The sequence below is a fragment of the Pseudomyrmex gracilis genome, unplaced genomic scaffold, assembly GCF_002006095.1.
Source record: "Pseudomyrmex gracilis isolate BER0280 unplaced genomic scaffold, ASM200609v1 scaffold_59, whole genome shotgun sequence".
NCBI classification, from domain to species: domain Eukaryota; kingdom Metazoa; phylum Arthropoda; class Insecta; order Hymenoptera; family Formicidae; genus Pseudomyrmex; species Pseudomyrmex gracilis.
This window is the reverse complement of record NW_018020643.1, coordinates 587,068-614,918: the sequence shown is the minus strand read 5'-3', so window position 1 is coordinate 614,918 and position 27,851 is coordinate 587,068. Positions and strand designations below refer to the sequence as shown.

Sequence of the window (27,851 nt, the reverse complement as noted above, 5' to 3'; positions counted from 1 at the left end):
GCAAGAACAAATAAACACCGATTGCTTTTGTTCTCATTAATACGTTCCGGCGCGCTAATTGAGAATATACCGTAAAGGTTTTCCCTTCTAAAAGCTCGTGTCGCGCGCGAAATGTACCCCTCACGCGGCGCACAGACAGCTCACGTTCCTTTAAATACGTTTTCGATGTTACCCTAATTATCGCGCTAATTGCGAGCCGTTCAGTAGATTTTCGTTCAATTTAATTGTTGACGTGCGCGTAACGCGCCGTTAATATAGAATCTATTAACTCCTAATGTATGACGAGCCGCAAAATGATATTACACATCCCCATTGTCGGGTACAATGTGAAATGTATTCTACCGTTACATTGTCGGATTTAAATCGGAATTTAACCGACTTAATTGTAATTTTCTCAAAAAAAACCGAATTAACGCATTCCTCGATGAAGCGAAACGAGTCGCAGAAAGATCACCGAAATCCGAACACAAATGTTTTAAACGGCACGTTAACGCGCGCGCGCGCGCGCGCAACAAAATTAAATCCGCTCGAAATTGCATAGATTGCAGTTTTCACGCGGCCGCGCCGTCACCGTTGGCGCGCAATTAAACTCAATAGTCGCGATCAAACTCGACGTGCAAACGGTCATTATCTTGCATTCGAATAACGAGTGTTTAGACGGGGAAAGAAACATTTGCCGTCAGTAAATACGGGCGAAAATTTTTACACGCGAATTCTGCGCTCAATACTACAAGCGCCGCCGATGGTTCGGGATGTCAACGACATGTCTCGCGCGATATCTTGTCGCGTGTGTTCTCGTTCGCCGCCAGAATGCTGTTCTCGTTTTACAACCCCCGCGTCGCGCGTATTGATTCGAATAGCCTTTCAATCCAATGGATTTTGAAGCGAACAACCGCGCAGAAATAGATCACGAATCGGGTTTTACATATTTAATATTTTTCGCGCTCATCCGTAACATCATCCGCGATATCGATTTTCTGCATATTTTAAAGAATTCGTCGCAACCTCCCTCTCCCCCCCCGTCACTCGTTTCGAACACAAATTCTCACGTTGTGTGACACTTCGATAAAAAAAAATAAAAAAATAACAAAATAAATAAATAATCCAAAAAAAGTTACATTGCACATTGTTTGTTCGTGCGCGATGAGTTTTTTAGCGCGATTATTTTCAAAATTCCGTCGTCGATTCACGGTCGATGAAAATTTCAAAGCTCTCGTACAAATCGTACATGCGTGTTATTCGATAGGTTTTATCAGCGTGAATTATGCGTTTCGACGAGGGACTGGAAATTCTCGATGAACAATCATCTCGCCGATTATATCAAGCCCTACGAGCATTCGACGCAATCCTGCGGTCTGGTCTGTATCAGCGACGTCATATCTACGAGTCTGGAGACCGGTCAGTGATATTGCAACGTGTGACTTGCGCTGATGCGCATCGCGCTCGACCGCGTTAGAGATCTAACGAGGTTTTTTTTTTTCGCGGAGTCGACTCGACGAGTCGAAGTTAGAGAGACAGTTCTTTTTTTTCTGTTGAACGGAAATCTCATCCGAGGCGACGACCATGCTGACGCTTCAAGATTTGTCGAGCAGAGCCACGAGGTGCCATCAGATATCGATAATGACCGGCGACGACAACGGCGATCTGTTGCGATTTCGACGATCGGTATCGCCGACGACGGTCTGGTCGAACGTCACCAATTACGATTACCAGAATCACAGTCGCGAGATGTTATTCGACATGAACGAAGACGAGACGTCCGCGATTTGTACCTCGCTTTATTTTTTCCTGGACTTTTGCCACGTGTATTACATACCGGCCATCATCCTGCTTGGTCTGGTCGGCAATCTGCTGTCGTGCGTGGTCTTCCTGAAGACGCATCTGAAGCTGCGCAGCTCCAGTTACTACCTGGCAGCGTTGGCTTGCGCCGACTTTGGTTTCCTCATGTCCCTGCTGTTGGTGTGGCTCAACAGCACGCTCGGATGGCGAGTCTTCAACAACGACGGCTGGTGCGAGACGCTGGTTTACGTGAGCGCGGTGTGCAGCTCGCTCAGCGTCTGGCTGATCGTCGCCTTCACCGTCGAGAGGTTCATCGCCGTGCAATATCCGCTGCACCGGCCGCACATGTGTACCGTGGCGCGGGCCAAGATGATCATCCTTTTGCTGACGTTTCTCGCTCTGATCAGCCACTCGTACGCCTTCGTCACCGCCGGGGTGAGACAGAACCCGTACGGCGATGACGTGTGCGACCTGAAGATCGAGTATCTGGAGACAATGCAGATCATCAGCATCATCGACAGCATCGCCAGCCTGATTGTACCGCTCGTGCTCATCATCGTGATGAACACGATGATCATGAGAAACCTCTTGAAATTCGGCAGGCGGTTCAAGGAGGAGGCGATCTACGCCACAAATTGCCCGGGCGGGCACAAATCCGACATCAATCTCAATCAGATCCCGGTGAGTTTGGTTTTTTTTTCCTCGCGAAAAGAATCCCGTCTCTTAATCGCATCTTGATGTGATTTTAATGTCATCTCGTGACGTGCATGGATATATATATATACGTCTATAATGAAAAAGACACGCGTTGCGATACTTATGGCAGTTTGATGTGACGAGGCTTTTCTTTTTTGATGCTCGTCGAAAGTCTTTTCCGTACGTTCGAGAGAAAAAACTGATTTGCTCGGATCGCGCTGTTAAAGATTTTCACCGATATCGAAATGGGATAAATTTGCGCGTGATAAAGATTTTTTAAACAGAAAAAAAATGTTGTGAAAGCGGGTGGAAGTGTTGCGGCTTTGCAAAATGAAATTCTCATGAAGCTCTCGGAATGAGACGCGCTCGTGATATATATCTGTTAGAAAGTGTTTCTTCCCACATATGTTATCATAAATCTCTATGAGTAAACATCGAGAGATCGTGTGCCGCCGACTATTGAGTTGCGTGCTCAGCCACGCATGCTGCTCAGTGAGAGACGATAGTGCACATCTCCGGCGCGAGCATATGTAACCTGAAACATCAACAAACCTGGAAATAGTTTAACCGCCCCCGCGAATCCAAAAAACCCTTCCGCACCGTAACCCCGGGCGGGGGGAAAGGATAAAAAGAGCACGTGTCGGAATTGATTTGCTTCGAAAATAAACGGGACTCACCTCAGCCGAGAGAGTCAACAACAAACACTCTTCTGTACAATTGGTACGTAAATACACATACGATATGATATCGCAGGCACGTGCCCACACGAGTGTTGAACCAGACAAATCGCCATCGGCTTGTAACGAAAGAGAATAAGTCGGCAAAAATTTCAAAAAGCGCGTATTGGCTTTTTCTGTTTAGTCGCGCAAAAAAATACGAATTTCGTCGTTTTGTTTGTATATATATACGTATACGTCGAATCTCGAAATATATTTGTTTTCGGATCACAAAAATTGTGTCGATCATCGTCGCGAAACGTGGTCGGTATCAGAGAAAACGTGCCACCGTCAAAATGCGGCTTGTAGACTATTTTCGACCGACGTATAAATACTCGTCGGCTTACATAACGAACCGCCATTCATCTTTACGAATCGACATGCGTGCACCGCGTTGTCGTTTCCTGGCGCTATCCGTTCTCACTTCTAATCGCCCGTGTGAAAGAGCGTTATCACTATATATTATGTATCTGGTTTTTTTCTTTCGCTCAATGATATCGCGCTATCATCGATCGGTGGGTGGAAACGCAGGGGCGGAAAAAAAGATTGCGACATAAATCTCGAGATATCTCTTGGATTGAATTCGCGCTATTATAATTTCTGCAAGTTTAAAAACACATGTGCAAAAAACTTTAGAGAGAGATATATGGAAAAGAAATAATATAAGGATTATATATGTATATATAAAGACCACAGGAGAAGACCTTGATGAAGTCACATTTTTGTATTTTAGAGGAGAGCGATTTTTAAAGTCCGAAACGTACGTGTATTTTTCTCTGTACAAGTTTCATAAAATCGCTTATATCTCGGAATCTATCAAGAATTTTCCTCTCTCGCTTTAGTTAATTAAAATGCTCCATTTTAACCATAAAATAACATCAAAAATAGAAAATCGAAAAAAACGGACTAATCAAGTTCTTTTTCTGTGGTTTTCGTATGAAATAGTATGAAATAGTCGACAAACCCTATTTTGACGTGATTTTTGGCACATTGTTTCCGAAACCAACCATGTTTCGCGATGATAATCAAAGAATTATTATCAGAACATATTTGTTACTAAAACAGTATCGAATATATCGCGTTGATTTAATTTTTTTAACGTTTTCAGAATATAAATATGATTAGTTTTTGATATTATAATTTTTTATTGTTTTAATATTGTGTTTTTATATAGAGAAAATAATAAAAGAACATTTATCCACAATAAAATAACGTTTCTACATATGTATTTTCTCATATTCAACATCGCTGTTGTTCTATCAGAAATCATAGCTAAGTGCAATAACATTATATGTTGGTCAGATGAAATTTGTTAAAATTTATCTCTTCATTGGAGGTACGAAACATATAAAAATAATATAAACTTTCTCGCGCGCGCGTGTGTATGCGCGCAAAGTTCAGATATACAAATCACTCTCTGCGATTTGATGTTAGACGATTTGACATTTAAGATTCTCTTTAAACAAAATTTCTAGAAAACGGTGTTTTTGCGGAGACACAAACGTGTCGTTTGCGTCCGATTCAATTTACGATATGCATAATTTGACGTTTCTTAGTTGAAAAATGAAAGAGAACGAGAATTAATATTTTACCGAGAGAGATTCGTATATTTACACGTGTTTTTCTCATTAATCATCACTTTTCGAGCACATTTTGTTTGCGTGTAGATGTAAAATACGATTATGCGGCAAAATACGAAAAAGGTCAATTTTAATAGAAAAATTGCAAAGTCATCATTTTGTAAATTACAAACGTATATATCTATGAAATATATATTCCCAAACGTCACATCTTCTTTTCTCGAACTCTACTTTGTAACAATATATACGAAGAATCTTATTTGTATGAAGAAAAATCCTTTTACTTTGACTGCCATCTATATGGGTCTCTCGCGTCGTTTTCTGCGAGATATAGATTTTGTCTTCACAAAAATACGTCAAGAACTTCGCAACTATAGGAAATGAAAAGGTACGATTATGTGAAGAATAAAAAGACCAAAAACTCCACCAGAATGGAAACGTGGTTGTGAGATGAAAAGAAAATGCGATGAACTTGAAATATTTACTTTATAGCGTGAGCTGACACGTGGCGAGCGAGCAAATCTTTATAAATTTCCGAGTCGCTGGTTCGAACAAAACGCGCTGCTTGCACATGTTGCTTTACCTGTTTTGCATATCGTTTTCGATGCTTGTGTGATATTTATCTGCATTTGCGCGCTTCGCGAGCACTCAATCACATTAGAAAATTTCTTGACACAAAGTCGCTGTCGACTTCAAAATGAATCGATTGAAAGAAATTAAGTGCTAACTTGTCGCTTCAAGAGTTACTATTTTGTTGACAAAAATTGAGTGGAATTTAAATGAAAATTCACTCATTTCTCACGCAGTAGCAGAGACGCGGGTAAAGAGCTCTTGTAAACACTGCAATGTCTGCAACCTGTCGCGCGCGCGCGCGAATTATTTGCGCGCTACCGTGACATTTGTATTTGTACGCAATTAATTAAACAATAAAGAGTTTCAATTAACTGTCATAGAAAGCGTGCAATGCGAGCGCAAAATAAACTTACACATTTACGTATCCATACGTGCACGATGTGCAAAATATACGCGACGCGCGTATTTTCATAAAGTTTGCGAACTTAAAAAAAAACAAAAACAAATACCTTTTTGTACGTCGTCATTTTATACCATACCTATATGTAATATGGACTAGTATAAAATTCACTTCATTTGGCAATAAAAACAGTTTTCTGGTACCCAATGAAGTTAACAAATCAACCTCGATATTTTGTTGATTATTAGAACTACTGTTACCAAATGAGTGGATATCACAGGTGTATTTTTATCGAAGGTCTGATTTAGTTTGTTTTTTAACTCGATTGAAAAAGATTGGTTCGGATAAAAATCCTAAGACGTTGAGTGAACTCGGGACCTTCGTATTCGTAGACCCTGCACTCCAATCGCGAGGCCAGGTCTTGCGCTTCACTGCTTTCAAGACACATTGAACTACAACGACAAGAAAATGTTCTTGACAGATATTCGCATCAATTAAATAAATTACAAAAAGTATTGGTCAGTAAAAAGAAAAGACCGCAAATAACAAACTAAAGATGTAAGGTGATTCTTTTGTCGAGCCAGATATTGTTAAGTTTATGAAAGCAAAACTATTAAAAGTTTGGATGAGAAATATTACCTCATCCTGCAAATTTTACTAACATTGCTCCATGCCATTATCATTTATTCCGAAAGATACAGCACACTCTTAAGAATATCCACTTTCAAAATTTTGAAGAAGTCAAGAATCGATGATTTGATGTGTAAATTAGAGTTGTGTGACAAACTTCCCGATTTTATCAGAAAAATGAAGAAAGATTGTAGCAAGTAAAAGGGAAAACGTTTTGTTTGGAAATGTAAGGTTTCGTTTTCCAACTCGATTGAAAAGGACCGGCTCGAGAAAAAAATCCTAAATTCATTGAGTGGATTCGAAACTCGGGACCTCCATATTCACAATTCTTGCACTCAGTTTGCGAGACCAATGAGCCCGTCTGTACAAATCGCGCTCCATTCCGTTGGAATTCTATTGATGTTTTTTTTTTTTTTTTCATCGACGTGTTCTATTGAAGATCTTTCTCGTATGATGGAACTTTCTATTGTGTATTCAGTATGTTTTTGCTGCAATATATTCAAAAGTTTATTTATCTTACTAAACAAACAGATGGAAACGATTAAATTTTCTGTGCGACGTTTCGTTTTCGCAAAGTATGTTTAAAATATAATAATAAAATATAATAATATATATATTACTTTTATATAAAATTACTTTTGCGTAAACATATCTTTGACATTTTACAAAAATTCATATAAAAAATTTAACCTTTAAAATCAATCACAAAATTCATTCATTTTTTATATTTGCACTTACCGCGGTTTATATTTTTTATTGTATTCATGTGTCATTTTCTATATTCTGAAAGTGCGCTTTTTATATTTGTGTGTGACAAATTACCACAGGAAATTTTCTTTTTTTCTTATTTTCGCGTCTCTCTTTTGCTTTTAATTGTTGCATTAGCCGTTGTACAATGTGCTATATACTTTGCGCGAGATGAAATCTTGAACATAAAACAAAGTGCTAAAATATAGGGCACGACATTCTTTGTGTGTGTCACTATTCTTTTAGCTTCGGAAACATACCGTACGTATTCCATAAAATATCATCAATTTTTGTTGCTTTATCAGCGACAAGTATTGTTATATAATTTTGTGTTACTAAGGATTGCAGCAAAAAGAAAAGAAATACATTGGCGCAATTATCATTAACTTAATATCTACGATAATCTCCAATCAATTTCGTTGAATTTAGAACTAAATTGTTCCTTATAGATGGCATTTTTTAATATTAGAATAAAAACTATCAAATGCACGTACATATACGTATCATATATATTGTTGCCGTATCATATATATTGTAATAGCTGCGCTATTCATATCGGTGGAAGAAAAAAAACGGAAGAATCGGCTTGACGACGAATATTTGATCAAAAATTTTTTAATTAGATTTTGAATCAGAGAATCGGAGACGTGAGGCTCTGATCGTTTCTTTCGGTTGATTCGATGGTAGAACGTGTTGTATCTTATAGTAATTCAATATAAAGACTGTGTTTTCTTTTGTAATTCTCGCGTACAACCATTTTGAAAAGCCGCGAGTTACGCGCACCGGTAACAATATTAAATATGTTCCGAATCATATATTTTAGTATTTATATGTACTTAGATCTATTCCAGTATTACATAATTTCTTACACTAGAAGCAGAAAAGTTGTAATAGAAATGAAATTATATAGTCAACTGACATATATTTTCTTTTCACATGCTTTTTTTCGCGTGCAGATTTTCGGATTTGTAACTTCTTTCTGCAAAATTGAGAAATAAATCTCTTCAAACGACTGAATTTCAATTCTTTTATTGCTTCTTCGACAAAAAAAAAAAAAAAAAAGAAAAAGTTGAAAAGAAAAAAGCGCGGATGCGGAATCTTCGTCTCTTATTTATACCCCTCCTAGTATTCGGGACAATACCCTCAATGCATATTGCGTTTCTTCTTTTACGCTTTATGTATATTCAATCCTTGTGTACCCGAGATGTGCTTCAGAACATAAATACTTGAATATTCTCTTTGTAACTTTATCCACTCTGACGGTATCTAATAACACCACTTCCAACTTATCGTACACGCGCGACATTCGTTAATAATAAATTTAACCACTTACATTGAAATGACGAGTTCAACTCAGCTTTTCATGCCAAAGTTTGCGCAACGACGAGCTGCACTCGTCAGGAATTTTTAAATAATGAAACATTTTAACTACCAAGAACATGTGAAAAAAAGTTAGTGTAATGCTTTTGTACAGTTAGATGAAGAAAAATGTGAGAGCGTTATTTTGCGTTTGCATAAAAATGACAGTGAAAGAAATAGCGATGGCATGTGTGAGCATGATTGCCTGCAGATAAATTGCATTGAAAGGAGGATTAATGATACTTAAATGATAAAAATAGTAGTAGTAATAGTAAAACAAAGCGTCTCGTATATAATCTATATTGAACGAGAGAGAAAGAGAGAGAGAGAGAAACCTATTTTTGTACATATATTTCAACAAATATTGTATACTTCAAAAAATTTCAGATAAGATTTAACGTAATTTGTTTGACAATGGTGGCGAAGTAATATGATTAATTTGTATTACCGCTCATTAAATTCATCATTCTATCATAATGGCGCGTGCATTTGTTTGGGTAGACGCGCGTTTGGCTTCGATGGAAAATGCTCTTTTATCCCTCAATATTCGACGCAATCGATTGCACTTGATAAAGCATTCTGCATGTTATACATTTTACATTTTGGAGTATCGACCTTCGATTTCGACGCGAAGAAAATTAGAGATAAAATTTTGAAAAATATCGATTTAAAGAGCGGTATAGGTATATGTATAATTACGTAATATCAACCATCAAGTAGTTTTGGTTTGTTGATGCGAAAAGGTGACACAGATGTGGAAATGCTCCCGAAGTGTTTCCTGGCCGTTTGGAGGATTAGTTCCGTGCTACCAAGTTGAATTTGGAATTCACAAACACGTACACATTGAGTACAGAGAGGGTAAATCTTCCGTAACTGTATTGCATTAATACAGCACCACGAGAAATAGAAGATTATGTTGTCAATAGAGACAGAGAGAAAGAGAGAGAGAGAGAGTTAGAGCTCCGCAATTGCTTAATAAAGATAGAATACACACACGTAATAAGATCAAAAAATAAAGAGGGAAAACACTTCGCATATAAAGTTTTCTATAGAATAATAAGACGTATACGTTTACATACGCGGGTCTTATTTTTCATATATGTTTTACATATTATTTTACACATTAACGAGAAACACAATACTCGGAGAAATTATCCTTTATATTATAATTGTGCAATACGTGTTGGTACACACGTGCAGAAAATTTTAATTAATTAATTAGAATATTGTACATAATTCTGATGTATATAGAGATTAAATTATTTCAATGTGTGAAACGGAATGATTATGAACACGTCAAATTTATGTTAAAATGAGATTTTCCAAGAATATAGCTGAAGTGTTCATTGTTGCAGCTTATACAATAGAACGATTTAAAATCATTAAACACATAGCATATAAAATGATGTTGAATGCTTTGTGATGTATTCGAAGTGCGTCAATCACTACATGACTATATTTAATTCAAGTAACAATAATTTAATTTCACGCCGTATAGCGACTATATAAAAACACATTACCCGTATGAACTTTAATATCTATCGTGAATAATGATCGCACAATGCGCACATACACACATACTTAACTCAAGTTTATATAAAGTGTTCTAAAATCATCGTGAAAATTATTTGAGAAACACCAGAGAATTTTCTCTATAATGAATATACAATACAAATAGTAAATATACAATACAAATAGAGTTAATAATTCCAGCAAAACATTAGTAAAAAAAGAATTATTGTGCAAATTTTCAAATTTTAACGTAACATACACGTAATCAGATTACGAGAAGTTAAATATTCCTTTCTCTCAAGAGAGAAAGAGAGAAAGAATTTAAAAGCATATCCTCTTACGACTGCAGAATTGCTTCCACCTTTACGAAAGTTCAAGCGTGTAATTACTGGATTATTTAACTAAGAATCGCTCGAGAAAAATATATAGTTTCAGGGAATTACATTTCGTGTAAACACAAACGTCGTAAATTTTATTTTTCGTGTATTCTTTCTTCTCTTCTCTTGTTACTTTAAGCAAGAGTTTGCTTTTGCAATGATAATATCATAAATTAAACTTGTAATGTTACCGAGAAAAAAATTGATATTAAATTTTACGTTATTTTAATTTTTTGATTACTAAAAACTAAGTACGCAACATAATTACGTATTTTGTTGTCGACAAAATATGTAAATTATACAAAGAAAAAATATATCATCGTTAGAGTTTTCTGGAAATTCAATTTTTATTAAATAAAATGTAGTTCAAAAGCTATATGTGGCAATTTATCAATATATTGACATAAATATACAGTTTATTTGTAATATATATGTATATATGTATAAAATAAATTTCTATCCGAGAAAATATAATAAATAGATGATACACACATCAAACGACTCTTCTGTACAATGTGTACTTTATATTCAGTCGTGCAACATCGAAATAGAATTTATTATCATCGCGCTTAACTGACAGTGAGCGGAACGCGAAATTTTTCTGCTAAACACTGATGTGAGAGAAATAAAATGCTTGTTAAAGAAAAGTGTGCGAGAATTTAAGTGTGCTCAAATAACAAAGAAAATAAAAAAATATTAAAAGGAAAGAATTTTACTTTATAATAAAAGTTTTTATTTGAATATTTTTATTATCGTAAAAAAAAAATAAAACTCGCAGTTTATGACACAAGCGTGCGCAACTAAATAATCGCACCTTGAGCTTGCAAAAAATATGTGTCACAGAAAATTGCGCCTTAATTCTTTGTCCTACTTTAACGAGTTTTACTCGCATGGATTACGGAGTATTCATTACGTAACTATTCGAACACAATTCCGATCGGAATAATTTCGACTTCTATCGTCTTTTTCTTTTTTTTCTCGACAAGAAAAGAAAAAGAAAAAACAGATCTTTGTAACACAACCGCGCACGGAAAAAAAGTTTTATTATTATATAACCAGTAAGAAAAATTTGCTTAGCCTATTGAAGTTTTTGTTTCACTAAACAAAATGTTTTGTTGATAAAGCAACAAACTTAATTTATTGGGTCATTATGAAACTTAATAAATATATATATGTATATATATAAATAAAATATATAAAATAGATATAAAATATATAAATATGTAAAATATTTTTATATAAAATATATATATATATATATATTTAGCAAGTTTCATATTTCTTATTCAGCAAAAATTTTAGTTTTGTCCATAATTTACACAAATAGTTTATTTTAAACGTAACTTTATACGTGAAATACATCGTATGTGATTATTTTTTGGTCTCTCAATTCTCTCCATTCGACGTAACAGACGCCATCGGTTTTCTCGCCCGTATTTTCATCCAAAATCCACCTTCCGCCATCATGATGAACGTTCGCTTGTTCAGCACCATGGGTATTACGGTTTTAACATCAGGTTCGAGCTCGCAGTGCCACAATAGATAGAACATCATGATTTTCGCTTCCATTATGGCGAATCTGTTGCCTATACAAATTCGTGGTCCAATACCAAACGGAATGTAAACAGAATTGTCCACTTCCCCATTCAAGAATCTGTCAGGATCGAACTTGTCGGGGTTTGGATAGTACGTAGAATCGCGATGCAAAGCGTAACTAGGAAACCAAATGGACTGTCCTGGTTTCACCTTGATTGGTTTCGCGTCCGGAGTCGCCGGCGGTAATTCGTACTCTTTCACGCAAATTCTGTCTAAGAAAGCCGCCAGCGGATACAGTCTGAGGGTCTCATTGAACGCCGCGTCCAAATACTTCATTCCATTGATAGCCTCGTAAGTGGGTTTGCCGTTAGTCTCTCGAAGAACGTCGTCGATCTCTTCCTTCAATTTTCTCTGAACGTCAGGATTGGCGCCGACTTCGTGCACAAAGAAACACATAGCCGTCGACACGGAGTCAAATCCCGCCAAGAAGAAAACAAACGCCTGAGCGGTCATCTCATTGATGTCGAACAAGGGTCCGTCGCTTTTATTCCTGGTCTCCATCATCAGCTGAATCATATCCGGTCGATGTATGCCCTTCTCGTCTCTGACCTTCACCGTCTCGGTGACGATACTTTTGAAGAAGTTTTCCACTTTTGAACTAAACACCTTAAGACGCAAGTATTTCGAGAGCTTCGGACAATTTCGGTTTATAAACATTTTAGTGGAGAGACTAGAGTCAAAGTTCATGGCTTCCTTGCCGAGCAGAAAAAACTCGTTATTTTTGTCCTTGAACGAGTTCACGCTAATGCCGAAGGCGCATGTGGCCACCACGTCGTTGGCATATCTGGACAGCAAATCTTTCACATCGTACGTTTTGCCAGTCTCACCGGACTCGTTCGCCACGTGAGTAGACAGGTTCTCCGCGCACTGAACCATCAATTTAAACATAATTTTCATCTTGCTAGACGTAAAGGTCGGGCTGAGAAGTTTTCGCATCTCGCGCCAATGATCTCCCCGTATATTGAAAAGATTTTTACTGACCAATGGATCGAGCTCTTCGTTCAAGAAGGCGCGATGATCGCAGAAATTGTCAAAATTCTTGATGGCGATTGTGTTGATCAGGTCCGGATCGCGAATCACGATAACCGGCGTCATTAGATCGTAGAGTCCGAAATACTTCGTCCGAGGAAAGAGATTGTACAATCTCTGTATTTTAATCATTATAGCGGTGCGTTGCAGAATGACGGACGTCATATTGCCCAGAAACGGTAACGGACGTTCGTGTAGAATTCCCATTTTTTTGAAATGCGACAGCTTACTCAGAGCGAAATAATACAGACAAATACCAGCCGCGAGGATGCTCAGAATCAAAGTAGAAGTCTCCATGGCGATACTTTGGTTCTCGTATCCGAAAAATAAAAGCGTCGTTGTAACAAATTTTGTCAATGGAACGATCACAAATTGTCGCTAATTTTGCTGTTCAAATAGTCTTGTTAACTGCCATCGCAACTTCTGTGTGTAGACTGGAGCCGGTCTCTTGCTGTTAACAAGTGTGTACCCAGAGAGACGGGATGTATTCTCGATTGATAAACTGAACTGCGCATTGAATATGCGCGAATACGACAGATCGTTTCTCGTCGGCGAATAAAAGATAAACAACTCGATCGAGCATGCAAATTCGAATGTCTGCAACTTTATATAATTCTCTTTTGAGAGAGTTATATAAACCTCTCTTTTGAATGAAGATAAAGCAATCATCGATTCATCACATGCTTGAAGACTTTATGCATTTATTGATGGAAGTTTGCTTTATTTGATAGCTGAAGGTTAACTGACAATGTTTTTCATCATTGTCATTTTATTTAATGTTCTTGGAAATATTGCGTTTTAACAATTTTATTACGCATGTTTAGACTGACAAGAAGAAATATAACGATGTCGTGATACGACGATTATCGTGATAAATTGAAATTCTATTTGTAGAATTTCCATAGTTTTTTTTCTAATCTTATTTAAAAATCTCTTCATTAATTCTTGCAACTGTTTATTTTATTTCTTTGTTATCTTATCGAATTCAACACGAACAAAATTAAAATTATCTTATTCGTACGTAAGGTTTCACGACATTGGCAGTGTTCAGATTCAGTTACTTTAACGGTGTTACATAACACTCATTTATAATGTGTTTTATCTGCTTACATGACGTAATACGCATTTCTAGTAATAAATAACGTACTATCGAAGTGAATTGATTAAAAGTCCATTACTCGCGCACGTGATACACGAGTGATAAGAGAAACGTAAGTGTCAGGAAAATTTTTTTCTTGTTTGTTTTTAGTTCACATTTCTTTCTTTGATCAATTGTCGAAGCGATATTATATAGCACGCCGTCGCGTTGCCGCAAGAAAAAGATCCCATTACGAGTCTCACCGTCGCTGCGAAGCGATGCTTTTTCTTCGAAACACACTTTTAAGCGGAGTTGTCACGCAATGCTCTTTATTTATCGCGCAAATTAAATTTGAAAGAGTTTTTCTTGTTGCGTTTTTTAAATAAGAAAAGTTCTTTGATTGTACGCAGAACTCGAGTTTCCGTGCCGTATTGAATGATCGTGGAAATTATTACAACGACGGTTAAAATTCTGACACGAAATTGACACGACTGCGTGACAATACGGCAATTCAATGATACACGAGAGATAAAACGAGAGATAAAATAAAATATCAATACACCGGTGCATTTATTGATGTAAAATTTGTCTCTTGACGCTATATGAGATTCAATTGAGTGGAATTTTCAAGGCTTTCGAAATATAAGTGATAATCGTGCCAAGAGAAAGAGAGATATCTATACGTCAATGAGACAAATTGCGACTTGAAATTAGGGACAAGCGGTTTATCAAATAAATACGACGATAATAGAAACGATGGTCTGAGAAATGAATGAGCACTTGATACGTCAGCATGATTGGCACCCTAAGAACGCTCTAAATAATCTCGTTATTACTTCAAGTAAACACAAAGATCAGCAAAATTGCTGGGTCATCGAGCTGGCTCGTGTTACTTGATAAGCGTGGTTTCTTTTTTTATGCAGCATAATAATATATCAATTACTGTTTTGTAAAGAATTTTGCTTATTTTTTTTTGTCTTTTCATGTTTTAAAGCAATGATTTTTCACCTGTGTTTTCGTTACAGACCATCAAAATATTCCCAAGAGAAACCTCTATTTAAATTACACACACACAACTAAGATACAAAAAAGTACAATGTGTTATTTCAATTTAAAACAAAAATTGAAGCAGAATATGTGCAGAGAAAACATTTATATTACTGAATTTACTGCCGAACTATGTCGATTACTTCACAAAAATATCATATTTCGTTTCATAAAAAAAGATAATTAATTTTATTCGTTAACACAAAGACAAATAATCTCATATACTTGTCGCCATAGTGGGGCTATGTATGTGACGTGATAAAAACTAATTGCAGAAAACGGACCAAAAAGTGTCAACTTTATCGGTTGTTTATTAATTGAACGATCGTACGGGCAAACACGCGGATAAAACCTATCATAACTACCGTTTGCGTATTTACAGCTCGCCAACAGTGAGCGCGTTTTTAACGAAGAACGTTTGCTTTAAAGAACAAGCGTTGATTTTTTTACACAAAATTTTTCAGATGCATTTAATTTTCTCGCTTTACGGCGCTGAATATAATAAACTTCGCGCAATATTCGTGTGTTTATCTCGAATGACTCTGCTCGTCAAAGTTGCACTTACGCACACATCTACACAGCGTACACATGTTACATTATATTTATGAAAAAAAAATTTGCTTTTTATTACGTGTCACATTTAAATTCAAAAAAATTTGCAAAAAACGATTATACACGAAAACAACATTCCGGTGTTTTAATGTTTTAAATGTTATACTAAAAAAAAAAAAAAGACATAACTTTAACAAGCAAAACATGTTTTAATATCTTTTATAATGTGCGTGCAATTTGAGTTTTTCTTTTTTTTTTTTGCGCGCGTTGCAAATAAAAATCTAGAATTTTATTTACACACGCACACAAGAAAAATCGATTTACTATCGTATCACGAATGCTCGCATCTCGAAGCGTTGGTTGCATTGTTTCTTGAATCCGTCAATTGTATGCAATAATAAAGTACGTGACGCAGATCGTGCTTCGTGGATTTTCGCAGTGTTCCTTTCATGTCGATGCATGATTTAATGTAATATAGCGTTTACCTTCGCGAGAGATCAACATTATTTGAACTACATTAACAACGTCATTAATCTTCCTTCCTGCATCATGTCATACACAAACCGCGTTAAACCTTATCGATTAAAACGTATTCGTTACCTCAGTATTACGATGTTGTGATAACACATTTTCACGAAGTCCAAAGTTTCAGAGCTCGAAACTACTTTGTCAATCTCGCCGCTCTTGAAGCGACAACGATTGTGTTTTATTAGTTACATTTTGAAAGGTTTTGCGCAACAAGTTTTCGCAAAACCTCCGCGTCTCGCTTTGAAGTTTCGAGTGCGCAGCGTACTACCGTACGCACACGTTGATCGCAGTCGATATGCAGCGGGGGATTGACAGGTCTGATTGATACAGAAATAAAGACCTTTCGAAACTATTTTCAGAGTGGACACAGCAGCAACAACGGACGCGGCGATATAAATCTGGGCTCGCTCGCGAACGGCTCGCGACGGCAACCCTCTCAGCAGTCGTCGTCGTTTCACTCGTCCAAGAACCATTCTCGGTCGCATCAACCTGCGTCCGCGCCGCCATCGACACCGCGGAACGCCTATCAGATGACCGAAATAGAAGCACCGTGTATACGTAAGTTAGCCCCCGCTGCGCATGTGAGATTTACGATCTGCGAAAATCGCGGTGAAACGCGTATCTTATACAAGCGGAAAATTAAGGATCACGCGCGCGCGCGCGTATAAGAGAATCGCGAAGTTTCTCATCGAAGTTGGTCTCCCGGCGAAGATTATAGAGATTTTTCTTTAATTTCCACCCGACGTGAACGCCGCCCATCGCGCGATATTAATAGAACGCGTCACCGGCGTTAAACATCGTGAAATTATTAAAACGCAAAGTGACTCTCGAGAATTATGTTAAATTGCGGCCGCGAGGAATAACAGAAAATGAACACTCGAGAGAAAGAGAGAATCCGCGAAGTAAGTTCGCTTTTTGGCACAAGACGAAACGACGCGCTTAATGTCCCAAAGTTCAACTGTTTTTTTTTTTTTTTTTTTTTTTTTTTCTATAAAAGCAAAAAAGCTTCTTAGTGCGATGGCTACGTACGTACAATACGTTTTCTACTTCGCAGACGTTAGATCATCGTCTCGGAATCTCGGATCGACAAGATTCAATCAAGAAAGCATCACAAAAATGCTCGTACTTATTAGTACGGTCTTCATATTGCTTAATCTACCGAGGTGGGTATATATCTTCTTTATGTGTGTTCTTTAGATTTTTTTCTTCCACCAGTTTTTGCATCCACCAATTTTGTTAGAGTTTATCTCTTCCAGTGTTTGTTTTTCAAGCTATTTTTATTCACAAAATGTGATATGTCGAAAAACCGGAATCTGCCGGTTTAAAATTGTTTACGACGCGTCTTCGCTTTAACGTTTGCATGCGCATCGCTCTTTTCATACGTGCACATGTCTATTTTGAAAATTTAATATAATCCATCCGTCGTCTGTCGTGTGTGTGTGAGAAAGTTCGAGAAACGGAAAACGCTACGCCAACAGTTTCCGGAAGTGAACTACCGGACCGATATCGGACCTCTCTCTCAATATATCTTATTTGCATGAAAATTGCATCACGAGTCGAGTTGACACTTTGTTGCAGTTACGTGATTCGCCTGTGCGTGTTCTTCTTCACATTGGCGAGAAAGGACACGCCGGAGACGCTCTGGTGCCTGCAGCAGTTCTTTATGCTGCTGTATTACACAAATTTCAGCATCAACTTTCTGCTGTACGCCATGTGCGGCATCACGTTTCGCCGCTGCCTGGAACAGATGCTGCGCCGCGTTCTGAAGAGCATGACACGATATCACTGCAATCCGCAGAGGTGGGTACCGCGCTTTTCCCGTTTTTCCGCGAATGATCCGTCTCGGTTCGATCTGAATTGTCGGTATTATGTATTTGCGGTGATTATTAGGGATTCCGAAGACGCGTGAAGCAGCAGCAACGTTTTCTCTCCCCGCAACTTCTCCCGAGGTGTTCTTCTCCGTGTTTGGTTTCGACCGAGATTTCAACCAGATCGTTGCGGCGTTTGTGGGAAAATAAATCCAAGATAAATCCTGTTTGCGCAATTGTGTGCGTCGAGAAAGAACATACTCTATTCGTCTGACACACGTTTGCGACGTGTTGTATCGAACAAACAATAAGACAACGATTTGACGTGAAAGGATAGAATCCGTCTCCAGAAGAGAATAGAAGCTGCGAAACACACTGCATGCGACGTATATAAAGTGTTTGGCTGATAAATACGTCACGAATATATCGAAGATGAATGATCTGGCACGTATTTGTTATAAATGTCAATTTATATATACGGATTGCGGTGACACGTGTTAGACGATTATGTTTTGGCGGAGATTCTTCGTTTCCACTCATTCGTGCGTGTTTCAAGTTTAAAGACGTGAAATGGATCGCTTTGAAATTTTCATAACGCGTTTCCAGTATTCGATCCAACGTTTCGAGCGGTCAGCTTTAACTAACGGACCAATGTGAATGATTCTCGCTTCATTTCTGTTCTTGAAATTTGTTATAATTCTGTATTACGAATCATTTTTGTTTTTGTTATTGTTGTGTTTTTTTTTTCAAAAGTTAAATTACACAAGATATTTGTGTATTTCTTGACTTCGCGCGTAAACAAATTAACTTTCATGATCATCATGTTGATGTGAGACCAAGATCTTTTTTATTGCGGCGTTCGTAATTATATTATGTCACAATATAAATGTACACACTCACACACAAACTTCAACATGATAGTGCAGCTTTATCGTATCTAGAATTGTTATCTATGGCTTGTTCAATAATTGCGTGTCGACAAAGCTTGCACAAATGATAAGATTAACACGATAAGATTAACGTGCGAGTGACATGTGCTAAGCTCTTTTATAGAAATATTAGAATCTGCGATGTAGTTAATGGAAAATCAAACATTTTGAGAAATTTGTGAGATTTATGTAAAATGTATTAAAAAACACAGTATAAAAAAATGGATTTAAAAAAATTTACAAAGTGTGTGTGTGTGTAAAATTAAAACTAATTTTTTAAAGGTTTGTGTAAAACTGTATTTTTATTGCCTTATTTTTAAACTACATAATAATCTTCTTTAAGATGAATAAAATAAGCTTTTAAAGTGACTTATGCAAAAGGACTTCAAAAGGGCGCTAAAGTAGAAGCAAACACTGACATGGTATACGAAACAAAGGAGATGTATTAGCATAATGACTCTTTGAAAGACGTTAAGTAAAGCGAAAATGAGCTAATTGCATTTAAGTTCACTGAATTTCCACGTGTCAATTTCAAATGTTTCTTTCTTTTTTATATTAATTCTATTCTCTAGTAGATATATATATTTCGAATTATATGAAAAGAGATAAGATTAAAGAAAATACGGTTAAAATTGAACACGTTGATAAAAAGACTGATGGCGCAAAAACATTGTTTGTGCGCACGTACGTTTGTTTGAGCATTGAAAAATAAAAGTTATAGTTACTTATTCCAGTTATTGTTAACTGCAATTGTTTCTTTTTTGTTTTGGTTAAATGAAATTTCTATTAGTCCAATTTCGTCTTTAATTGAACAGTTGATTGAATTTGTAAAACTTCATTTCACATTGTCAAAGACAAAATGCACCATGACAAAAAAAAATGCATTTCTCACTATTTTATACACGAGACAATATTCGATGGTATGTTTTTGTTTCAAGTGTTTAATTATTTTAAATAGTTAGAAGTATAATTGCATTACGCTCTTTCAATTATTTATTTCGATACTTTTATTTTGTTTCTTGTGCAGCATTTTATTTACATAATTCTCTGTGTCGAAAGAAAAAATTAATCGTGAAATAATTGAAAATTAAATCATACAATTTTATTATGTCAATATTTTTATCTCGTTAAAACAAGACAAGAAAAGAGAAACAGTAAGTAAGAGTAATATGGTTTTAATGCTCTTTATTGATGAGGTTTTCCTTTTCTATCTTATTCTCGCGTCAAATTTAACAAAATCACAAAGCTTGGAGTAACTTAGACAATCCTTCCAAGAGCACAATCTTACACGAGAACCGCACTTTATCGCTCAATGTCCGTTAAAAGTTATTAAAGTTCATTAAAGTTTGCTTCGCAAATTTTCACAAAATTCCGGTACATCTTCTAAAACTTCTTCAGACAGTTTCACCACTCATATCAACCGTTAAAACTTCGTTATCTCTTAAATTGCGCGCCTTTATCATATTATCTGTATCAACTCACTATTTGTCTGACAACGTAGTGATATATACGTGTATATCGTCATAAAAAAACCAGCAAACAATTAAAGTTTAAAAGTTATCGATTCACTGTCGTATAAAATAAAAAATAAAAGCAAACTGTACATCGACATTTTTGAAAAAGCTCAACTTTAGTTTTGACGGATTACACAGGATAAAACTTTAAAACTTATTATCAATTAAAAATATTATTTTTACAAATATTCTCTTTTGACATTTGAAAAAAGTGACAACAGAGAAATTTAATAGCAAGTTTAAAGCAAGAAGTTTAGTTGCAAAGTGAACAAAAAAACTAAATAAAATCTCTTTGATGTTACAATTTTTGCAAAAATGAGGAAAGCGACTCTATACCAAGAATAGAAAAAATGTCTGAGGAGAGAAAAAGGAAAATGATAATTTTCACATTATTACGTTTTATGACACGCGGAAGAAATCTTATTGTCTTTTTCACGAGTTTTTTTTGCGCAATTAGAGCGGAAGGTGATTGAGCAGAAATCCGTGGCAGAAGAACATTTTCGGCGCTTCGTGAAACGAAAGAGAAAAAGAAAGAAAAGTTATCTCTTTTTATGCAAACGAACTTTTCCGCTTATTTTCGGGGAATTTTTCTTTTAATGAAGTTCGTCGGTTTATTTAGAAAGGAAAAGGGAATCAGATGATACTTACCTTACCGACATTAACATTTGGCAAAATTTATTAATTTTTAATTTGTTATATACAATTTATTGTTGTCTATTTTAAACGAATAAAGTAATAAACAGCTGATTGTTGAGCTGGATTGTGCTATTGCTACTTTTTCTTTAACCTAACTTTACAAATCGTCTTTGGACTTTTAACAATTATTTTTTGTTTTTAGTTGTGTGGAAAGGTCTTTTTATTTTTTGCACAGTGATTCCTAAATTCTTAAAGAATGTTTTCCTAATATTTATTATTTTTATCTCTATATCCGAACTCGAAATACTAAAGTAATATTGCAATATATACTATACGTACTTTGCAATATTATTTTAACATTTCAAGTTTGAATATAGATATGAAAATAATAAATTAGAAAAACATTCTTTAAGAACTTAGGAATCACTGTGCAAAAAATAAAAAGATCTTTCCACATACCTGAAAAAGAAAATAATTGTTAAAAGTTATTATTACTGTATAAAAATAGCAATATTCGCACTTTTGTTTCTCGATAACTAGATAGAAAATTTTGAAAAAATTTACGTGTGTAAGAATCGACTTCTTAAACATGCCCTCAAAATTTGAAGTCATTCCCTATATTTCGGCAAAATCGACCGAATTTCCTTAAGCTCATGCAGTAAAACACACGTTTGTTTTGAGCGTTTTATAATTTCACGCGAAATACAAGACTGTTTTACATATGTATACTATCGTACGCGTGCGATCTAAATCAACCTTTTTTTCTGCCTCATTTATAAAATCCATTATAGTAATCATATACACACGTGTAATTTCTATGCAAATTTTTATGTACACGTTTTTCGCATAAATAATTCACACATATGTGTTTAGTTTTGTTTTGAAAAATGTTGTTAAATTTGTTCAAAATGCATTAATTTTCTTAAGTAAATTTTGTGTTAGTTTTAATGTTTCACAAGGCAAACCACGAGAGAAAAAAGAAAACAAAACGGGGTAAAACATAGACATTGCGTTTTATGCGTAATATCCGTTACATCAAATATTATATACAATCTTTGTCGCACGTCGGAATAATAAGCTAACTTTGATCATCATTACGCGTCACGCCGAATTAATCGCTTATGATACTTGATACAATCATGCAAAATAGAACAGAAATACGCGTGATAGGGAAACGAGGGGGAGAGGATGATGCAAATTATAAGACTAAAAGCGGTAAATACGTAATTGCATTCGTAACGTTATACACGCGTATTATTCGATTTCTCTGTATTACATTGAAATATTGAGTATCCTGTGGATTGCATTTCTGTTTAAACCGTGTATGCATCATTCGCGCGTCGTGCGTGTTATGAAAACTGCTAACTCACGTTTTTTCCCTTATGATAAAAGCATTTTTTTTTTAATTTGATAAATATTTATATTTTATGCGCGTCAACATGTTGTTATTAGTTACAACATATTGATGATAAATTATTCTGCTTCGAATGGACATTCCCGTCGTCAAAAGCGCCGGGATGCAAGTTCCGACAAAAAGTGAAAAAAAAAGCCCGAGCGCACAAACTGATCCTGTGTCGGTGACATTGTATTGTGGGTAAAAAGAAAAGAAATATCGCGACTATAAAGTCATTTTAAAAATATTACTTTTATACGTATATTAGCATCGTGTGTATATCGATATAAACAATTACGTATATTGAATTATTTATCAAGAAAATTAAAACAATTACGTGTAAATAAGAGGAATCAAGAAAAGAGCGAGTAATATTCTCTTTGTATTCTTTTTATATTTAAGAATATACAAATCGCATTTCCGCTCCATAGATTTACTTAATTTGTAAAACATGATAAGCTATTAAGTATAAATTAAAATTGTGATGAAGTATTTTGTCTCGACCAATATTTGGAAGAAACTCAAATGTACACACGTAACTATTGATTTATTAAGTATGAAATATATACATATACATATATGTATGTATATATATGTACATATATATAAAATATATATTTGGCAGGATTTAATACTTAATAAGCCAACATGTGGTAATTATTAATTAATGTGAAATTCATTCCTGTATATATCGAGCTATATACATGTTTAAGGAAAAAAAATTCCGTGTATATATTTATTATGTGTATATATACGTATATTGTTGTTGAATGAATCAAATAAGAATGAATATAAATATATTTATATATATCTTATATACATATATTATATATATATATATATATATATATATATATATATATATATATGTATATAATAATCAGAATAAAAAGAGAGTCTTCGGGTGTTTCATTTATATCGCGTGCGATTATATCAAGTGTGCGTTATCCGTAAGAGCGTATTTTCTGTATTTCAAGTTCGACGGAAAGCCAGAATTAATATTAGTCCATATTGATTGTAAATAATAATTGTTTCTACATGTATAGATGTTAAGAACAGAGTTGGATTATTATTATACAAAAATATATGTACCACAATGCTGTGTAACTGTTTATTATATTCTCTATTAAACGTAATTTAAGTTCCAAATTTATTTATACAGAATGTCTGAAAAATTTTGACAAAGCCGAAGTGTGAAGTTAGATCGAGTCGATCTGAACAGAAAAGTCAGATCTGCAAAATTTGCAATATTTATTAAGTTGTTCATTAATTATTGTAAGTCACTGAGTGCGTATAAAGCAATATCCAGACTCCGTTGACATGTATAATTTTCGGTTGTACAGAAAACTGATTTCTCTCGTGCAATATTCTAGCAATGTATATGATACAGTTTCTTGCGATCAGCTGTTTGTCACAATTAAAAAATTAGCTTTTCACATGTGCTTATTAGGTCGCATTAATTGATTATAATAACTCAATAAATATGGCAAATTTTGCGAAATGATAAATGAGTTTTTCGTTCAGATTTGACCCAACCTGTCTTCACACTTTGATTGTGTCAAAATGTTTCAGACATTCCGTATATACATAGAAATATGTATATATATATGTATATCTATGCTTTTTCTATATTAATTCAAACGGACATGACAAACCGAAATAAGTTTTCAACTATATGTACCATTTATATAATATACATTTAAGTATTATACATTATATCTTCTCTCGACGAAATATGTTATTTATTTCTACGTTATGTAAATAAATTAATGTTATTTCTCGAAAAAAAAACTTGGGCGACAGTTTTGTTGTTTCAGATTTCCTACTTCGCGGATTAAAAACTTAGACTGTTTTTGCGCACATGGAATTACGGAATTATGTATGCATCACTTTTTTTTATCTTCCTCAAAGAGAAATGAGATTACAACTTTTGCACGAGCAACGTGCATTTTTTTTTCTTATTGTGGCGAGAAAATGCAGATTTTTCTCTCAGTTTGACCTCTTGAATGCATGTATCTTGCGGAAAATATACGCATATGTGCAGAAACAATATTTGCGCAGACAAACGTATTCATCTTGCTTAAAGCACATAATAATATCAAAGCACGTAATAATATATCTGTCTCAATTGATTCGTTGATCGATCGATCGCAAGATCATGTATGTCATCGGTCACTATCAATAAAACGTTGTACGACGTTTTGCGTCACAAGGTCGAGTAACCGATCCAGACGTAGATACAAAATATATAAAAATCAAACGTGGAGTAAAAACAGTATCATGTTCTCTAATGATATTGCGAAAAGTAATGTTTTAAATTAATACAAAAATTAATTAAAATAAAAGACAATAACAAAAAGAATAAATAAAAATATAAATAAAGTATTGAATTTGCAAGATGAATGAACAACTGATGCTATAGAAAAAAATGTCAAACGACAATTTATAGCTTATTCAACCGTTATTATAGAAGAAGAGAATTATTGAGTTACGCATTTATACCTTATTTATAATTTATATTTTATTTATATTTTATTTTTTTATATATACATTTATATTTTGTTTATATTTCTCAAATTGTAATTAGTATCTTTTAGATAGATCTTAAGAAGACAATTATCTATTTGAAGCCTTCGCTTTAATACTTTGCAAAACAAAAATTGCTCGTTTTGTTAGTAGAAACATGTAATTGGAATGGAATTTCTAAATATTTCAAGTGGAAAAATAATGTATTCCCCGAGAGAACAGCGCGCGCTTTTACAAAGATTTCTGTTGTTGCAATTCCTTTGTTATTTTTGCTTCGTCATTGTATAAAATACATAACTCGAGAACGACTCGAAAACGACAATCTTAGCTGAGCTAAGTTCGAGCTTTAGAGGAACGGGTCAGCTGTGTACGCTGCTCGAATAATTGTTGACGCAACATAACTTTTGACGAATTCAAAGTGAAATTTAATAAAATTCAAAATTCTCGAATATATTATATAGGTATAATAATCGAATAAAGTAAATTGTTTTTGTGTTCAGTCTATATCGAAACGACGGAACGCCTTAAAGCAATTATTGCTTTTTCAAGCAATTCGAGAAATCTTCAGTCATCCGTAAATCTCTTTGCAAAGCACTTTGAACCTTAGCAAAATTTCTCAATCGAGGACTTACAACGCGATCAAGATTGATACTCGCTCTCTGTAGTTACATTGGGAAGATACTGTTCGGAATAAATCGTTCGCGGAGAATAAGAAGAAATTGTTCGAGGATCTTCGTGCGCTCTTCGAAATCCCGAAGATCCCGCTAAGCTAATGGAGCAGTACTTATCTCGTGCAGATCGGTCTTACCTTGGTCTTTCCGGAACTTGTCGGGCCCACCAGCATTAATCCACTACGCACCAGAGTCGTTTCGTACAATTGAACCACCTTCCTCACGAAGTCTGTAATTAGAGTTAAGCTTTCAATAGATTTCCGCGAAACGGTCGGGACGGGATGAGGAAGTAACGGGTAGAATACGGTATATCGATCCGCGCACTTCTCGTTGCATTTAACACGCGCTACTAAATTGGATGCTTTGTTGCGAAGACACGTTCCGCATGCTGCGACAATCATTTCAGTGATTTGTCAAATCACGCAAAAAACATGTAATAAGAATCGCATCGGGCGATGAAAAATATACAAAATGTACAATTGCGATGACGGAGAAACAAAACAACACGAAAAATTCACCCTTACACACTCTCTGAAAGTTTATAAGAAAAATTGAGATATATATAGTCTTTTATTCGCGTACCACGCGATAAAAAATATACAGAACGCACATAACTGTGAAAAAAAGAAGTAATTTAATATAACGTTTGGAAAAAGTTACTAAACCAAACAGAATATTGCGTCAAATGTTATTTCATATTTGTGTGTAAAACAAGAATAAACTGATTAAGTTGAAATTAATTAAAATTAATCTGATGTACAAATAATACGATATGCGTTATTCGTTTCTCGTTTCGTGTGTGCAATAAAATTTGAGAACAAAAATCTGTAATTCGAAATTTGTTTGTGAAATGACACAAGTCGATGAGAGAGCGAGAGAAGAAAAAGAACAGACGCGGTGTGTATGAATACGCGGATTCTCCGCGGATTTATCAGACGTATACCATTATGGTGGTATGTGTCTATACCATCATAATTGGCCACTATTGTATTGGCCTATATTATTCCGCGGTATTATTCGAGTAAAGTTGGTTTTGTTACTATGTATATATAGCTTTGACTTGCGAATCTCATTAATTTATGTGCTCATGCTCGTGATAACCATGCTATTCCTATTTCATTAGAAAATATATTTCTCTTGTATTACATTTAAATCTCTCTCTTTAATATTTGGTAAAAAACACTTGTTCGTCTCGTTAGTAGAAATAAATTTAATTGGAATGGGATTTCTACATGTTTCAAGCGGAAAAATCCGATATACTATACGGTATACAATATAATCGTGCGTATGAAATTATTATCTTAATTAAACTATTCTCACATAATATAAGGAAAAATTCTTATATAAGAAAAATGCAAATATGTATAAGAAGTTGTTACTCAAGAGTCTAATACGTTTTTTTTAAGAGCAAATGTAGACATTTTTTCGAGAGTTTTACTGCGTCAAACAATATACGATTAAGTACAAGATTTATAAATAACTTCTTAATATAAATAACTAACTTAATATAAATGATTTTTTAATATAAATAACTTTTTTGTTTAAAAATTTAATAAGACTAAATGGTAATAGTTATAATAATAAAGTGTGTCTTAACAATTCTTTAATCTCGCACGTTGTTTCTCCGCCATTTATTCTCGTCGATGTCTGCGGGCTCTATTTTTGGGAATCTTTCCGAACATTATCTCTGATTTTTTAATATTTACCTATTTCTGTTTTGTAAGCTTATCGATCGATTCCTATAAAAGTCGTTTTACTAATTTGTTTGCTACTAAAATGTTATATTCAAAAATATTTGTCTTGCAGAATGTAATCAATATATAATTTTGAATTTCACAACTCCCCTCTCGCTGTGTCAAAACTATCGCATTACAAAATATTCCACCCCTAAATCGATCTTTTCCTGAACAAACTAATTAATTTGTTTTACATATTTTACGTATTTTAATTAAATAAGCCGTAACGTACCAAAATATATAAGCTATTTATGGGTTTCATATTGCTTATTTGCATTTTATCGTGTTAATCGTTTACACGCAAAAAGTTTTTTTTACTGAAATATGACTGAAATATATGGAAACTCTCCACATAATATTGAAGAAGCTAAAAACTTGCATATGTACAGAAGATATTTTTAATTTGCAGAAAAACATATTTGAGATTGTACATGTTTTT

General features: G+C 34.9%; 3 protein-coding genes across 3 annotated transcripts in view; 1 reads left to right on the top strand and 2 right to left on the bottom strand.

Annotated features, from left to right (window-relative positions):
- Positions 1-25,849, bottom strand: part of LOC109854116 (dynein heavy chain 1, axonemal-like) — a 36,206-nt gene extending 10,357 nt beyond the window's left edge. The window contains exon 1 of the mRNA XM_020426907.1: positions 25,814-25,849. Within this exon, the coding sequence (XP_020282496.1) occupies positions 25,814-25,849 (36 nt within the window). The remainder of the gene's footprint in view (positions 1-25,813) is intronic.
- On the top strand, positions 1,433-19,190 carry LOC109854071 (thyrotropin-releasing hormone receptor-like). Its single transcript, XM_020426793.1, has 5 exons — positions 1,433-2,460; positions 16,559-16,757; positions 17,254-17,362; positions 17,778-17,999; positions 18,090-19,190. Exons 1-5 carry the CDS (start codon positions 1,564-1,566, stop codon positions 18,106-18,108), a joined length of 1,446 nt encoding a protein of 481 aa, XP_020282382.1. The 5' UTR covers positions 1,433-1,563; the 3' UTR covers positions 18,109-19,190.
- Positions 11,677-13,580, bottom strand: LOC109854070 (cytochrome P450 9e2-like). The gene has a single exon (XM_020426792.1). It carries the CDS (start codon positions 13,289-13,291, stop codon positions 11,756-11,758), a length of 1,536 nt encoding a protein of 511 aa, XP_020282381.1. The 5' UTR covers positions 13,292-13,580; the 3' UTR covers positions 11,677-11,755.
- Positions 25,850-27,851: the final 2,002 nt, after the last annotated feature.